This window comes from Microtus ochrogaster, unplaced genomic scaffold, assembly GCF_000317375.1.
Source record: "Microtus ochrogaster isolate Prairie Vole_2 unplaced genomic scaffold, MicOch1.0 UNK58, whole genome shotgun sequence".
Taxonomy (NCBI): Eukaryota; Metazoa; Chordata; class Mammalia; order Rodentia; family Cricetidae; genus Microtus; species Microtus ochrogaster.
This window is the reverse complement of record NW_004949156.1, coordinates 898,481-917,305: the sequence shown is the minus strand read 5'-3', so window position 1 is coordinate 917,305 and position 18,825 is coordinate 898,481. Positions and strand designations below refer to the sequence as shown.

Genomic DNA, 18,825 nt, shown 5'->3' with positions numbered 1-18,825 from the left:
GGAAGGAGTGGGAGGCTGGGAGGAGGCGGAAATATTTTTTTCTCAATAAAAAAAATAAAAAAAATAAAAATAAATAAATAAATAAATAAAATAAACTATTTCCACGAAAAAAAAAAAAAAACCAAAACCTTCACCACTATGTTCCAGTGTCTTTGGTATAAAAAAAATTGGCACACTGTGTAAGGAGAAATGTAAGCACCAGCACCAAGACATCCTCAAAGCCTTTATCCACAATGGTGTACTACCTCTAAGATATGTTAAGGCAATGGTAACATAAAACTGGGGAGAGTGACCAACCAACAACTGGTTTGACTTAAGGCCCACTCTATGAGACGGAATCCATACCCAATCCATACATTCCTTAGTTGACCAAGAACCTGAGACTAGATAGCCAAGGGACTTAGGGTAAAACCAAATAATACCTGTCTAAAAAAACAAATCAAAACAAAAAGAACAATAAAACCCCCAAAACTCCTCTGAAAAACAAAACAAAAAGGAGTGATAAAACGACTCCCTAAAAGGGTTCTGCTATTCTCATAGATCAGAGTCTAGCTCAACCATCATCCTGTAGCTGATAAGAACAAATACAGAGACCCACAGCCATACAATATGCAGAGTGAGAATCCTTGAATCACCCAGTCGTAACTGGGGTGTCTTCATCAATTTCTTCCTTTCAGAGTTTAGGGAAACCACTAAAGAAGAGGCACAAAGACGGTAAGAGCCAAAAGGAATGAAGGACAGCAAGAAAATAAGGCCCTCTCAATCACCATGAGCAGAGCTCATATGAACTCCCGGAGACTGAAGCAGAATGCACAGAGCATTCATGGTCTTCCCCAGGTCCTTTGCATTTACATTATGACTAACAGTTTAATGCTTTTATGGAATTGCTGAGTGTGTGAACGAGTGGTTGTCTGATTCTTGCGCCTTTTCCTTGACCCTTTTTCTTCTATTGGTTTATCTTATCCAACTTTGATGTGATAGTTTTGTTCTATCTTATTAGATATTATTTTGTCATATTTAGAAATGATTAAATACATGCATACATGAATGAAAACCTAGCTGCTAGACAAAAGGTTAACCCACAAAACTGTCATTTAAGCCTGCTTGTGAGAGGAAAAAAATAAATTTTCTTGAATATACAGAGTATGTGAACCAGGAGCAGTTGACCAACATACAATGGACTCCACAGTTTATTTTAGAGTGTTGCTTTATTGGTTTTGGTGTTATATTTTCTTTTTGTTTATTGAGAAACAACTTTAAGTTGGATGTGTAGGGAATGGGAGAGGATCTGGAAGGACTTGAGGGAGGGGAAAACACAACCAAAGTAAACTCTCTCTCTCTCTCTCTCTCTCTCTCTCTCTCTCTCTCTCTCTCTCTCTCTCTCTCTGTGTGTGTGTGTGTTTGTGTGTGTGTGTGTCTTGAACCAAGGGATTCATGGAAAATTTTGGTTCTATTAGCTAATGATCAAGAACTCATTATCTCTTAGATCTATCTTCTGTTCTTGCTTCACACAGTAATTTAGATGGAGTAACCCTGGTAAGAAATCTGTTTTCCCCTGTTCCTTCTGTGCGCTGGTGTCTTGTTGAATCAGGCCAATAGTAAACACTGGCATGAAACAGAATAGCAGAGAGGTGGTGTTGCTTCAGCCTAAGAATTTCTCACATGCACTGTGTAGCCACACCACTGCTGGAGTTAGCATCTGATGGTTATGGTTTTTGGGCATTTGTAGCTCTGAGTTTTCAGGTTTTAAAGTGTTATCGTCTTCTTGAAGTTGTTAAATCTGGAGTTACCTATCTCCTGTTGTGTTTTTCAGCTTCTTCAGTAGCTATAGACCCAGTTCTTAGAATTACACTTCTGTTTGAAATATTTGCTGTGGTATCCAGACTCCATCCTGACAATATCAACAGAATGGAATGTCACAGCAAATGGCCCTACCTATGCTTCCACAGAGGTCATTTAATACACCAATCATCAGATTCATAGAATAGAAGACTTTCCTCCTTTTCAGTCTCAGGGGACAACAAGTATTTTGTTCCTGAATGCTAATTTTAGCATCTGGGTTCACATAGGGGCTCTTCCTCCATGTGCTCCCTTTCTCTTTGTGTTTCAACTCCTGCCTGCTTTGTGGGGTCCCTCTCTGCAGCCTTCAATCAATAGCGACTATTTCTTCTTTAAACAACAGATTGTGACCGGGATTATTGTCTTTCTTTTTGCAGTTATACCATTCAGAAATTACTCATTGCTACCACTTTTGTCATGCAATTCTGCCTTCACCGTTCTAAGAAAACTGTTCTGACAGACATAACTGCAACAAAATTGATTACTGTCCTAAATTCATCCTTGAAAGTTGATTTATCTATTTGTCTGTCTGTCTGTGTGCTGTGTAAGCCAGGCACATCACGATATGCATGCTGAGGTCAGAGGCCCCGTCCACCTTGACAGGTCCTGTGGATTGAGTTTAGTTCATCAGGCCTGGTGATAAGCAGTTTTATCTGCTAAACCATCTCACTGACTTTATTTATCTCTGCCTGCAAACTCTGAAGTTTCTCCCACAGAAGGCTAAGTTTACCATCTTACCATAACGTTGATCTTGACCATGTTGCTTTGTCTAATTTGAACAAGAAGTTAATGGGACCAGAGGCTTAAAGTGTGTTTTCAGTGCATATACCTCCCCACCACCATAAGACTGATTTGCCCTCAGCTAGCTTAATGATCTGAGCGAGAGGATATTGAAATGACACGTGGTAGTACAGCTACTACAATCCATCTGAAGCCCCTCTCAAGTTGTAACCTAGTAAACAGGCAATGCATACTTATTTTTGTCGGATACTTGCAGTTCAAGTTTGGTTGTTACTGAAACTTTTGGAAGGAAGTAGTCAACTGGTTTTGTTACCAATGGTCTGTACCTCTGGGAAGTCAGAAACTTGTCTTTTAATTGATTTTCACTAGCAGGTACTATCAACTACTCTCACTTCCTTGGAAGGTTTTTCTTTCCTTGGCTCTATCCTCTTATAGAATGCAAGGTGTTTTTGCCTGTCTATTAAATATTATTATTTATAAACTTTGTATCTGATTCAATTGTCTATTCCTTCTGATTTTAAACCGATTCTCAACTAGAAATGGAGAAAGGGGTTACATCTACCTCCAAGGTAGATACCTCATGAAGTCCCCTTATTCTTTAAATTTCCACCTTCATTTCTCTTTCCTTAATTTATGTCCTCATCATCTTTTGCTCACATTTTGCAACAACAGTTAGTTAACTCACCTTTTCTACATTCAAACTGGCCTTCAACCTACATATCACTGTCTGAGTTAAATTTTTGCAGTGAAAAATGTTACCTTTGATGTGCCCCTGTGTAAAATGTTTAAGCTACACAAAGAACAAAATTCTAACCTTCCCTCTGCTAATACATACCACAAGCATAAGTAGCACACCTATGTATCCACTTTCAGCTTATGTTAACGTTTCTATCCTGCTGCAATTTTTGCTGCTTGCAACTTCCTGTTGCAAGTTTTGCAACTGTTCACTTAATAATACAAAAGTTCTTAAAGTTATGACACTTTTTTAAGATGGTGAAGTCGGTGAAAGACATCACAAAGTGCAGGTATCAGGGCTCAGGATTCAATCTAGATGGATGACATATATTTACATATAAATAAATTTATTGGAAGTAATTATATTTTCTGTACTTGAACTTTGAAGAACACAAAACTGCTTTCTCAATGATCATAACATTTTCGGAAAATTATTATGCAAACTACAGCAAGGTGTTCATAGGAAGCAGAAAAAAACATGTTTGTTTTGGTTCTTTAAAAATGAAACAATTTAGCTATAAATAAGAATTAATGTTCTGAAAATCTTTATTGGGGAAAGTAAAGTTAATTTCGTTCTTTCCAGTGTGAATTAAAATGACCTATAAAAATCCTCTATGGATTTATAATAGAAATGTTAAAATATGTGCAAGAAAGCTATTTAGAATGTAAAGCCTCTCACCATTAACTCTAAGACTCATCTATTAAACCTTTGACATTACCAAACAATTCTGTCTCACAAGGTAACATTCCTTACAGGATACTATTTAAGAAAATGGCCCTCATTTTCCAGCTTACTGGAAATGATTAATCTTTCAACAGCTCTGAGGGTTCCATACCAGTGCTGCTACTTTTTGTCCTTTCCACAATGACTACAAGCTGAGAGCAGGCTAGTAAATGTGTTATCGGCCAACCCATTAGAGTTCCATTATTTTCTGTCTTACATGGCTTCATGTAATGAATTTTTATAATTAAACTAATGGCACACAATTTATTTTTCCCCTCTTTACTTTCAGGCCCCATTTCTCTTCCAGCTTCTTTGGAAGAAGTTTTATACAAAAGGAAGGGAGGAAAGTCCTCCAAGTGTTTCATTACCTTAATTTCATTATGACATTTTGGAAAGCATTCTCTTTATTTGAGCTCTCACTTTAATTTGCTGACTTTATTAAAAGGCTTTAGCAGTATTGTAATTAACAAGTCATCCAGATATCCCAGGCTTCTAAGAGAAGTCTGGTTGAGAGCATGTAGAAGGGGTCCAGTAGGACCAGCCCCAAACGAACATCAGAAATCCCCGGAAAGTAGCATTTTCTTGTGCTACCATCCCTGAATTTCTTGGTAACTTCAAATCCCATGAGTGTCCTATGAGAGATTACATTCACAAGTCTCTCTTGTCATGAGATTACATATCTGCACTTTTAAAACCTAGGCAAAAATCTGAAGTCTTCATTGATATACCTATATAAATTTAAAAGCAGATTTACCATTACATAATCCACCTATTAAATACACCCATTAAAATAGTATGCGTTTTTTTCATTGATTAACATTGATGTGTTACTGTTCCTATAATCCGATTTTGGAACAGTCTCTTCTCTATAAAATAAAACCTCATACTAATAATACTAACTTTCCACTCTCCATTGTCTTATCCCCAGTTATTTCTTGTATTATATATATGCCGATAGAGACAATTATATTTTTGACTGGGTTATATCAATTAACTTAATGACTTTGAGATTTATCTGTGTTCTAATATTAGCATCATAATGAAGTTTTATCATTGAGGAAGACTTAATTTTTGGATGTACCACATTTTGTTTATGCATTCCTTTGCTGATGAACACATGGGTTGATTATGCTGTCTGGATATGATGGTTAATACTACCATGGACTTCTGTACAAATTGTTTGTGTCTATTTTTATTCCTTTTGTGTATATATTTAGCAATAGAATGCTAATATTTATATTATTGTAAACTGTTGAATATTTTCCCATTGTTTCCACAGTTTATTTATTTTCCCAATTTGTTCATTCATTTGTATGTTTTCTTGAGACAGGGTCTCATTACATAGCTCTGGCTGTCCTCTTCCTTCCTTCCTTCCTTCCTTCCTTCCTTCCTTCCTTCCTTCCTTCCTTCCTTCCTTCCTTCCTTCCTTCCTTCTTTCCTTCCTTTCTTCCTTCCTTCCTTTCTTTCTTCTGTTCTACATCCAATCCCAGTTTCCCTCACCTTCCTCTCATCCTATATCCCCCATCTGCTCATCAAAGAGGGTAAGGTCTCCCCTGTGAAGTCAATGAATTCTGTCCCATCAGCTTGTTGAGGCAGGATCAAGCCCCTCCCCGACTTCTCACCATGCCTAGACTGAGCATGGTATCTCTCCATAGAGAATGGGCTCCACAAAGTCAGTCCATTCATTAGAATTAGATCCCGGTACCACTGCCATGTCTTCACATACTGCACAAACCACACCGCTGTTGCCTGCATTCAAGGAGAGGGCTAGTTCTGTCCTGTGTTCCCCAGTTATCAGTCCAGATTCAGTGAGCTCCCACTAACTCAGGCCAGCTGAGGACCTGAAAGATGTTGGACTGGGCCTTGGCAGGGGGGAGTCAGAGGAAACTCTGGTGGAGATCCATAGCGATCCTGACATGGAACTTGTTATATAGCCCACACTGGCCTGGAACTTTCAGGGATCCTTCTGACTCTTTGTGTCTACTGCTGAGATTATAGGTGAGTACGATCACATCTGAAAATATTCATCATTTAAAATTCTCATCAAATATACAAGGGTTCCAATTATTCTACATCCCATAGTCTGACTTCTTTATTTTAGCTATTCTAATGAGTGCAAAGTACTATTTCATTGTTTTTCATTTATATTTTCTCATCAATAGTGATAACGATATTATGATTTATTTAAGGTTGTCTATTTCCAAAAATTTTTCTATTAAAATAATTTCTGTATCTGGGTCATTTATTTGTATTTTTGTAAGTGAATTATTAGAGTTTAAATATTTTTTGAATATATTCTTTGTCACAGATACCATTTAAAATATTTTCTCCTTTCCTGAAGATTATCTTTTAAGTTATTGGCATTGTTTGAAGTGTAAAAGTTTTAGTTTTGATAAAATATAATTTGTGTGTCTTTTATTACATTTATTTTTGGTCTTCATCTAAAAAGATAGTATCCAACAGTATTTTGTACCCCTATGCTTTCTTGAAATATGTTAAAGTTTTATGTGTTTGTGTTTATGTGCACATGTGTGTGAGTGTGTATGTGTGTATATTTGTGTGCTGTGTATGCAACTTCATACATGCATATGCAGACCAGAAGATGGTGATTAATGTCATATTTTAACACAGTGTATCTATTTATTTGAAATAGGGTCTCTCCCTGAATCTGGATTGCTTTTCTTGACTATGTTGGAAGTCAGCAAGTTCCAGTGAGCCTGTCCCTCATCTTTTTAAATGAGGTTGATAGGCAATTAGTGGACACTCAGCTTGATACATGGATGCTGGGATTCAAATGCTAGTACTCACGATGGCAAAAGTTCAGTTTACAGAAGCAACCCCAAATATTCTACCAAGGAACTTCTATAACTCCTAAACACTTTCAGTAATATAGCGGGATACAAGATTAACTTAAAAAAATCAGTAGCCCTCCTGTACAGAGATGATAAATGGGCTGAGAAAAAAATCAGAAAAACACCATCCTTTATAATAGCGAAAAATAGCATAAAATATCTCTGAGTAACTCTAACCAAAGAAGTGGAAGACTTCTATGACAAGAACTTGAAATCTTTGAAGAATGAAATTGAAGAAGACACCAGAAAGTGGAAATCTCTCCCATGCTCTTGGGTAGGTAGAATTAACATAGTAAAATGGCAATCTTACCTAAAGCAATCTACAGATTCAATGCAATGCCCAGCAAAATCCCAGCAAAATTCTTCACAGACCTCAAAAGAACAGTACTCAACTTCATATGGAAAAACAAAAAAAAAAACTAAGGATAGCCAAAACATTCCTGTACAATAAAAGAATTTTTGGAAGCATCACAATTCCTGACTAAAACCTCTACTCCAGAGCTACAGTACAGGAAACAGCCTGGTATTGGCAAAAAACAGAATGGAAGACCAAGAGAACCAAATTGAAGACCTAAATATCTATCCACACACCTACAAACACCTGATTTTTGACAAAGAAGCAAAAATTATAAAATAAAAAAAAGCATATTTAACAAATGATGCTGGACTGGATGTCAACATGTAAAAGAATGAAAATAGATTCATATCCATTGCCAAGCAAAAATTTCAAGTCAAAATGGATCAAAGACCTCAACATGAAGCCAACCACACCAAACTTCTTAGAAGAGAAAGTGGGAAATACACTTGAACGCATTGGCACAGGAGACCACTTCCTAAATATAACCCCTGTAGCACAGACATTGAGAGAAACAATTAATAAATGGGACCTCCTGAATCTGAAAAGCTTCTGTAAAGCAAAGGACATGGCCAACAAGACAAATGTCAGCCTACACAATGGGGAAAGATCTTCACCAGCTCCACATCAGACAGAGGTCTGATCTCCAAAATATACAAAGAACTCAAGACATTGGTTAACAAAAGAACACAAAAATCCAATAAAAAATGGAATACAGACCTAAAAAGAGAACTCTCAACAGAGGGATCTGAAATGGCTGAAAGACACTTAAGGAACTGCTCAGCATCCTTAGTTATCAGAGAAATGCAAATCAAAATAACTCTGTGATTCCATCTTACACCTGTAAGAATGGCCAAGATAAAAAACACTGACGACAAATTATGTTGGAGAGGTTGTGGGGAAAAGGGAACACTTCTGCACTGATGGTGGGAGTGCAAGCTGGCACAGCCCCTTTGGATGTCACTGTGACAATTTCTTAGAAAATTAGGAAACAACTTTCCTCAAGACCCAGTAATACCACTTTTGGTTATATATCCAAAGCATGCTCAATCATGCCACAAGGACATGTACTCAGCTATGTTCATAGCAGCTTTGTTTGTCATAGCCAGAACCGGGAAACAACATCCATGCCCCTCGGACCGAGAAATGGATAAGGAAAATGTGGTACATTTACACAATGGAGTACTACACAACAGAGAAAAACGATGAGATCTCGAAATTTGATGTAAGGTGTATGAGGGCATCTCAGAGTTGTTTTGATTTGCATTTCTCTGATGGCTAAGGATGTTGAGCATTTCCTTAAGTGTCTTTCAGCCATTTAAATTCCTCTGTTGAGAGTTCTCTGTTTAGGTCTGTACTACACAACAGAAAAAAAATGACATCTTGAAAATTGCATATAAATGAATGGATCTAGAAAACTTTATATTGAGTGAGATAATCCAGACTCAGAAAAAAATTTATCACATGTACTCACTTATGGGTGTTTTTTAGACATAAAGCAAAGAAAACCAGCCTACAAATCACAATTCCAGAGGGCCTAGACAACAATAAGGACACTGAGAGAGACTTAAGTAGATCTAATCTACATGGGAAGTAGAAAAAGATAAGATTTTCTGAGTAAATTAGGAGCCAGGGGACCATGGGGGAGGGTTGAGGGGAGGAGAGAGGAAGAGAGGGGAGCAGAGGAAAATGTAGAGTTCAATAAAATCAATTATAAAAAGAAAAAAAAAGAAGTGATTTTAAGTCCTAAGCCATCTTCCAACTCTTAACACTTTAGTTCTTGTGTTCAGTTTTACATTTCATCCCCAAATAGGTTAATTTTTCATATAAATAAACTTTAATTATTTTTATTTTAAATGTTTACTTTAATTAACATGACAATTATACATTCTTATGGATATAATGTGATGTGTGTGATGTATGTGTATTGTTACTACTTTACAGTAAAGAACTTAATCTGCCATGTCATATAGTGTTCAATTTTTGTATTAGAGCATTTGAAATGTGGTTTTAAAACGTTTAGAGGCATGCAATGGTTTTATTATTAACCACATCAACATGTTGTATAATAATCATGGAGGATTTAATTATTATTATTTCTGAAAACTTGGGACATGATATCCACCACAATACAATACACTTCTTGTAACCACCGTTCTTATCTCCACTTGTGTAAGTTTGTAGTGATTAAATTCCATATCTAAATCCATGTAACATAATAGGATGTTTGTCTTTTTGTACTTGGCTTATTTTGCATATTGTAAATCTATTAAGTTCATTTATCCTGTTAGAAATGATAGAATTATGTTTTGCACACACATATATAATATTATAAATTATAATTTTACAATTAATTTATAATATTTTACAATTAATTTGCAATATTACAATATTACAATTAATTGTGTTATTTCTTCATTTTCATAATATTTTCTAAATTAAATTTTATAATTCATAGCAAAAATTCATTTAAAAATTTAAAATTTGATAATTTAAAATTTAAAATCTTATATTTAAAATTTCATTATAAAATTGAAAAACTTCAAAATTTGAAATTGAAAGATTTCATTTTAAAATGTAAAAATCTAAAAATTTGAGAATTAAAATTTAAAAATTAAAGATTTGTAATTTGAAATTTAGAATTTAAAATTTAAAAAATTGTAATTTGAAATTTAAAAACTTGAAATTTAGAAATGGAAATTTGAAAATTTGAAATTTAGAATTTGAAAATTGAAAATTTAAAAAAATTTCAATTTAAAAATTTGCAAAATTAAAATTTAAATTAAAAATTTTAAATATAAAAATTCTTTCTCTGTTATTTAAATTATTTTTATCAAAAAGTATTGAATTCATTTTTTCTTTCATTATTTCCACCAACATCCACATTAGGATTTTCTTCTTCAAACAATATAAAACTTGGCTAGCTAGTTTTCTTCATTTTTTTCCCTCACAATGACACATCTCCTTCTTCAGATGCCTAAGTATTTTGTATTTTTATTTTCATTTTGCTCAAGGTTTTAATTATATTTCTTCTCTTCACTATTTTTATATTTGCAAACATTGAAGCTAATTATTTTTAATTTTATTTCATAGCCTTAAAAATTTTAAATTATAGAATTTTAATCTGTTGTTAATATGTTGGAGAGTTATGTGAATTATGATTGCGTAGTGTTTGTCAAATTTTAGTGATTTTTAAGTGCCTCTATTTATCTTTCCAGATATTCACTTTGTCATTAAAAATAGCCATGTTTTGTTGAATAATCACTTCATTTTTGTCAGTTTTTGCTTTACGTAGGTTCATAATATTTTTCTTGACCACTTATGCGTTTTTTTCCTTATGGCTGTTTTTTCAAAGCCAGTATTTCCATTTGGTTCTTGTTTGTAATTTTTATATTTATTTTACATATGTATTCATGAAGGCATGCCAAAGACCCTCTCCACTCTCCACAAATATGTCAGAGCTTTTGAAGTCTCCATATGGACAACTCAATTCCCAGATGCCCATTTCAAGTTTTTCTCCAAGCTTTCTCAATGAACATCACTACAGTGTAAGATGCCTTGTTAAATAACGGCTACAGAATGATATGTACTATGAAAAAGAATGTTTGCCTTTTCCTGGGGACATAGCTCTAAGTCAGCCCAAATAAAGACAAGATTCTGTGCATAGGTTCGTTTTAAATTTATTTTTCCCAGAGAGTTGAAAGATAGGTCAAATAGTGCCATCACTTTTGGAATAAAAATGTAGCTTCTGAGGAATATCAATCCTGTCACTCTTGATGGCTATAAGATTGCTAGTTTTTATAACTACCAGGGGCTCTAAGGCCAATGATTTTCAAAACTAATGTGGAGCTGGAAGAAAATGACAGGAAAATAGAAAAAAGCCTCTAATATTACTGTTTTGTGGAAGTATAACAATTCAGAGATTTTTATGTTTTGGTTCATTTTATAATTTCCACTAAGACAATTTAAAACTGTTTGCCAGAATATTTTTTTTTGTGTGTGTGGAGTGGTTTTCTAGTCATCACAGTATATTTTCCAGTACGGAAGAAATTAAAATATGAACAGAAACCTAGGCAAAATAAGGTTGTGATCAGAGTGTAAAAGAATGCAAACAAGACTTGGTACCTCTGCCTTAGATACAGAGTACCTAAGTAGCAGGGGAAGTTTTCCTTTTGCTGCATCACTGATATAAGGTATAGTCCATATGTTTTAAGTTTAGTAGTTTGCAAGTACTTTAAGGAGAAAAATACTATTAGTGTATTGATTCTTCTTATTCGTGTAGCAGCTATCGGGAGAGAATAAAGGGGAGTTTTAAAATGTATGACCACATTTAGGCTCTTAAAAGAGGATTTCAGACGTTTGTAATTATTAGATTTGCAGAGATAACTTTGTATAAAGCTAATATACACATTTATACATATATAACAAAATGTATCTGCTTGACATATATAAAATAATTCAGTTTCTAACATTATACATATTTATATCTAGACAGGACACTGCCTGGTATGTAAGTTTACCTCCTCCATATATAATAAAATTGTATCTTTTATTTTTATACAACAAAACCCTGGATTTCTTTTTTCCCACTAAAATAATTTGTGATTCTCAACTAGCCAGTGTAGCTACTTTAGAGAAGAGGATTAAGTATGAAAATTAATTACAATTATAATGTATTTATGATCCAGTAAAGGACACATTTAAAACATAGGTTTTTTTTCAGCCCTGGAAATGTTTTTTAATAATTTTTAAATTATTAGATTTCTCACTTGAAGTAGTTTCAAATATTAAATAGCCAAATCAGCTAGGCTCAAACAAGATTTCACTTCTCTATTGAATTCATGTACTCTTAGCTCAGCCAAGCACAAAACAGCTAATGCCGTCACGTTTGAGAGGCTTTTATGCTGAATTTGACACAAAAGCAATCACAGAGCAGACAAAAAAGGAATTTCTCTTTCAAAGGCTGAAAGGAGAAAAATAAATGAAAACTATGAGCTGGCCAAATCTCTCTTACCACCAGAAAAAAAAGTTCAATGTGATGAAGAAATAATTCTTTTTCCTAGTAACTTACTGCCACGTTTGGACCAATGTTAGCTTGGTGAACAGACTGTGAGCTCAACTGAGGTTGTAGCAAATGAAATAAATCCTAGGATGATCAGTGCTGGCCATTTCAGGTACCAATGCATACTTGTTTCTTTTGAAAGTTCCAAATGCTATCATCAGTCATAGGATTGTGTTATGGCTTATTGCCAGGGATTTTGTAACAGAAATCTTGTATGCTTTTTTCCCTGTAACATCTGTCTCTCTTAAAAAAAGAGCATTTATTTAACCAACTTTAAAAAGATCAAATGAAGAGATGTGATTAATAAAATAATCTGCTTTCTAAATGCATGTCTTTGTTTCAGAAAATTAATTCATTATGCAGCAGGGAGATAATGTGAAAATAGATATGGATAATTTTTCAAGACCTGCTAATTACTAATCATAGAATAGACCATCTGCAGTCTTTTTTTGTTGTTTTGTTTTTTGTTTTGCTCAACCAGTGTTCTCCTACTGCTGTCTCCTTCTATTCTGACATGTTTTCCATGTTTTTTGTTTGTTTATTTTGTTTATTGTTTGTTTTCAGGGACAAGGTTTCTCTATATGACAGTCATGGCTGTCCTAAAACTGGCTCTGTAAACCAGGCTGGCCTCAAACTCACATCCCTAGCACTGAGGTTAAAGGCATGTGCCAGGTTTTTAAGGTGGGCTTTCCCAAACCCCATCTCATAAATGATTTCTACTATGTGAATGTGGTATTATTTCTATAATTACTTCCCATTTATTTTTCTAAGCAAGAGGTGGAGAGTTTCAAAATATCTAACCAGAGAGATAGAGATAAAGATGAAACTTAGTGAAATCGTATGAAGAATTAAAAACGATAATGACTAGAAATTACAGAGTGATGAAAATCGTGCAACGACGATAAACTGGAAATTCAGAATTAAAAAATATAGATATTATTAGAAAAAATAAAGTATGTGTAGATAATAGCTAGAAGAGATTTGAGAGAATTAAACATTTAGAATCATTAATATATCTAAATTGCTAGGAATCCAGATAGTAGAATTCAAGTATGGTGATTGGTTTAAAGCATCAAAATGATCATAGAGTTGTGCTAGCATTTGAAGTCATTCACTGCTGTTTACTAGGAGTAGATTGGGTCATTGTCAGGTACGCGGGATCAAGGGAGGATGTCAGCTATAACCACACCTCCCCAAACTCTGAAGAGGGCCTTACAAGGACAGTAGGTTCTCCTGGCAATCTTAGGCACACAAATGTAGCAATAAGTTATGAGGAGGGAGGTGCAGGTCAGATTATCCAGTATCTTCTCGTCTGTTTTTCCAGACATTCTTTTAAAATGGAAATTGTAAGTGATAAGCCTGCCAACATTACTCACTAGTCATGAAAAGCAGATATCTCCATTATTTGTTCCCCAACCTTGCAAAGAATTAAACATAAACAGTAGTTTTAGCTAAAAGGAATTTAGTTTGAAATTATCTTCAGTTTTTCAAAGAGAATATTGTAAAAAGGTTCCCATAGCATACTATTTCATTACTTTAATAAATAAATTACTAATGAATTCTTTTTCAGCCAATTGGCCCTTTTAAAATATAATCTTATTTCTCAGTTTATAATTACTCTTGTCTCTTTCAGAGCCTTATAATGTTTTACTTATCAATGTGTTTTATCCTCATAGATAGAGGGTAAAAGAGAAAAATCTGTGTGATCATTTATAAGAATAATTGCTATAAATTCCCATCCCTCATCTCTTTTCCTATCAAATGAAGTTACTGAATCTCATCAGCCTTCTGCTTTCTGAATACAATTAAAAAAAAGTACTTTCATAAGTAATCTGTGAGAACCAAATAAAATGATGCTTGTCAAATGACTAGCATTGCCTTTAACATACAAGAAACACTCAACTTTAGTTTTGTTGAGTGTTTGTTTCAACAAACTAAATAAAATAAACAAAATAGGTTTGTTTCAGTATTCATGTATACTATCCACAAGAAGAGGTGGGTGGTAACTTTAAAGATTTGGCCATCTTTATTATCTGCCTTATGATCTTAACATTTACTGTGACAGCCATGCCAATCATTAAGTTTCTAAACACAGACAAAAAAATACCTATGGTTTTATAGATAATGGTCAAGTCATTTTTAATGAAATACTTAAGTCTATTCAAAACCATTTTTAAAACATCAACAGAGATAGTAATTATAATAAAATAATTTGTTGTTTTAGATGTTTTTAAACACCTGTTTAGATAGATTGTTTTGTCTTATCCATATTTTTTCTTTTAGTCTCTTATATAGAGCTATGTACATTTCTAAGAGCTACTTACTGTACCCTAATCATTCTTGACACTCACTTAGGGTTCTCTCATGGTAAGATCATATTTTACTTGTCAATCTTTAGACCCTTCTTTATTCCCATATAGCACTACTTACCTCTCATTTCCCTTTTTCTACATCTATCTCAAACCCTCTTCTTGATAATTTTGTATGTTAACGCTTTTTGTATATGATCTGTGAAATTCATAGTATGCTAACTTCAAGGAGACTATACCAGAGCCTAACATAATCATCCTCAGAGATGCTTCATCCAGCAACTGGTGGGAACAGATGCAGAGACCCACAGCCTAACATTAAGCAGAGCAGGCAGAACTCAGCAAGGATTGTAGGAACCAGAGTGGTTGAGGACACCCCAAAAAATTATCCATAGAATCAATTAACCAGGGGTCATGGGAGATCAGAGACTGAGTGAGTGTATATATATATATATATATATATATATATATATATATCATACACATACATATACATATATGTGTATATGTATATATATACATATATATATTCTGGGTATAGGCGAAGATTTTATCTTCACAGCAGCTTAGATTCTTTAACAAAGTGGGTATAATGAAAACTGGCTAAAAGTTTATTAATCCCATTTAGTCTTCCTGAAATTAACTGGGGAAAAAAATCAGTGATCCTGATTGCGTCTGACCTAGGTCCTCTGTACATATGTTAGGGTGTGTAGCTTGGTGTTCTTGTGGGACACCTAAAAGTGGAAGCTTTGGGGTTTCTTTGACTCTTTTGTCTGCATTTGAGACCCTTTTTGCCTACTGGGTCGCCTCATCCAACCTTAATATGAGGGGATGTATTTAGCCCTATTGCAACATGATATGTCATATTTTGGGATGATTTCTTTGGGAGGGCTGCCCTTTTCTGAAACAAAATGTAGTAGATCGGGGAGGAAGGAATTGGGAGGAGATGAAGGAGGGAAAACTGCCGTCAGAATGTAATGTATGCATGAATAATTTAAAAGAACAGAGCATACAAGATTAACCATGTGAACTGCATTTCCAATAGTCAGAGCAGAAATTAAGAAAATAATTATTAGAAATTATTTATGCATCTGTGTCAGGAAATTACTAATAATAGGGGTAATGATGAATCTTAAAACCCTACATGGCCTCATATTATTCTTGGTATATGTGAAGATCTTATCTTCACAGCAGCTTAGATCCTTTAACAAAGTGGGTATGATAAAGATTGGCTAAAATTTATTAATCCCATTTAGTCTTCTTGAAATTAACTGGGAAGAAAGCTCTGGTCAATGAAACATGGTAGAAATTGACTCTAGAGGGGCTGGCAGGTGTCCAGGGAGATGTCTCCAGTTAGGAGAGGGAACCTGAAATGACCCTATCCTATAGCCATACTGATGAATATCTTGCATATCACCATAGAACCTTCATCTGGCGATGGATGGAGATAGAGACAGAGACCCACACTGGAACATGGACTGAGCTCCCAAAGTCCCAATGAGGAACAGAAGGAGGGAGAAGATGAGCAAGGAAGTCAGGACCGCGAGGGGTGCACCCACCCACTGAGACAGTGGGGCTGATCTATTGGGGCTCACCAAAGCCAGCTGGACTGGGACTGATGGAGCTTGTGATCATCCGGACTCTCTGAACACAGCGGGCAGACAATGAGGGCTGATGAGAAGCCAAGGACAATGGCACTGGGTTTTGATCCTACTACATAAACTGGCTTTGTGGGAGCCTAGCCTGTTTGGATGTTCACCTTCCTGGACCTGGATGGAGGGGGGAGGACCTAGGACTGCCCACAGGGCCGGGAATCTGGACTGCTCTTCAGACTGGAGAGGAAGGGGGAATGGAGTAGGGGGAGGGGGAGAGGAGTGGGAGGAGGGGGAGGGAAATGGGAGGCAGAAAGGAAGCAGATTTTTTTTCAATAAAAATAAATAAAGAAAGAAATAAAGAAAGAAATCCTAGGCCTGGCTATAAACCTTCATGCACTGAACAAACATGTTTCCAGTGGCCTTAGAGCAACTATGTTTAACATGATGGTTTAAAACAACTGGAAATGTTTATCCCCAAGTGACGATTTAGACAAAACTTGTAAAAAGGATTTATCAGCTTCTGATAGACTATAACAAACAAACCAATTGTTATCAACTTTATTGTATTATGCTGTTGATATTTTAGGATTTATTTCTAAATGCAACTTAACATAATATAGACAGACTGTTTTGGGAATGAAATACTTTAGAAATGAAAAAAAAAACAGTATGGAAAGAACATTCTATGGCTTTTCTTCTTAAATGATATAATTCATGTCTGATTCAAATCCTTGTTTACCGGAAAGCATTTTCTGCCAGATGTAAAAACAGAAATGTAGATCGTTTTGCGCTTAGTACTCAATCATATAACCTTCCAATTGCATTATCTCACTGATTAAAAATCTCTTAATAGTATCTACTGTTTAGCACTTAATGTTTCAGATGGCTTATACATGCAACACTGAAAGCATCATATGTATATAAACATCATGCATGGTACTTGATAAAATTAATTGTTTTGCCCCTTTCTTTTAGCCTAGAGGGGACTGAACTATCAAGTGGAAACATATTTCTATTATTTTAAGAGAGAGAAAAGGAAAAAGAGAAAGAAGAATATGAGGCATAGACTATGCTGTGCTAACATCAGAGAATGGGAAAAGAAATTGAGAATATATATATGTATATATGTATATACATATATATGTTCTATATGTTCCCTTTATACCTTCTCTGATACCCACTCATTTCTTTCTCCTATTAAAGCTCTCTGTAAAGTAAGGAATGGGAGGTGGGATAGATCTATTTTCTAGGAAGGAATTGATGGCAGACATTAATTTAAATTCACACTACTGCAGAAGTATAGTATGCATATCATCTTTGAAGTGCTCTTAAGAAATAGTACAGTGTAAAACCCAGGTCATGGGTAGGGAAATAGAACAACTGTCTGCTTGCCTAGCTTCCAGGAAGTCTTTATTTCAATCCCCAGCAGAAATTTGGCATGGTAGCAAGGCACATGCCTGTAATTTCTGCACTCAGGAAGCATAGGCAGGAGGATCGGGAGCAGGCTATTTAAGAGTCTGTTTCAGTAAAACAAAACATAAACTAACAAGCCACATGTATACTATAAGATGAAAATCAACTTGAAAGTTGCAAAAGGCTATCAGCTTTTTTCTAACCTGCATTATGTCTCAAAATTTGGTGCAGGTAGGTGTGGTGGCGCTCACCGGCAACCCCATCTTGAAGGAGCTTTTTCAATTTGAGACTGTCTCAAAAAGTTAGCAAAGAAACAAGCAGGCAAGCCAACTTCACTATTCATTTTTGTTTAAGTATGTTTTCTTTTCATTAAAGCCATTAGCTTTTAATCTAAGGCATGATTTTATTTAACAAGGATTTTATTTTTAAAGTGATCTTCGGCACTGACCTTGGTCTCTGTGATCTTCTTTTGGATTTCATCTGTCGTGTGAGGACCCTCTTTCCATGAGTCCAGCTTGGCTCTAGCCTGTCCTATGACCTGTTCAGCTTCTTCCTTCGTTTCTAGCCACTGTGTTGAATCCTTTAACATTTCATCCAACTGTTGTCTCCGGTTCTGAAGGTGCTCTTGTACCTCATCCCACTGATTCTGAATTCTTTCAACTGGCGTAAGAGGAAAAATAAACAGTAGTAAATACTTCTCTAGAGAAGACAGTTTAAACTTATCATAAAAACTTCATTTCATATTTGCATTTCTCATTACAATATTTATGATGCTATGAGTATGATAATTAATAAAATTTCTTTGCTCAGAGGGCAAATTTGATCTTCTATTAAATTATCATCGTGAAAGTAAATCAGAATATTGCTGCCATGGGTAGAAATATAATTTTATTCTTAGTTTCTAATACCAAAAAGAATTATGTCTTAGAAATCTTCTCTATGGCTTTGTTCTATTACTTATGCATTTGACTTGTGAGTATAAGAATCTTAGTTTGGATGTCCCAAAGTCAGAGGCAAGATGGAAAACAGAGACAGAAAATTTTCTAGAGCTCGCTGGGTAGCTAGCCCAACTTCTTGGTGATATTTCAATTTAAAGAGAGACCTAATGGCTAAAATCAAAAACACCAATGATAGCCTTTGCTGGAGAGGTTGTGGAGAAAGGGGTACACTCATCCATTGCTGGTGGGAATGCAAACTTGT

General features: G+C 35.0%; 1 protein-coding gene across 1 annotated transcript in view; it reads right to left on the bottom strand.

Moving 5' to 3' along the window:
• Positions 1-18,825, bottom strand: part of Dmd (dystrophin) — a 1,456,297-nt gene that overhangs the window by 555,200 nt on the left and 882,272 nt on the right. Inside the window, exon 40 of the mRNA XM_026777353.1 lies at positions 18,074-18,285. Coding sequence (XP_026633154.1) covers positions 18,074-18,285 — 212 coding nt within the window. The remainder of the gene's footprint in view (positions 1-18,073; positions 18,286-18,825) is intronic.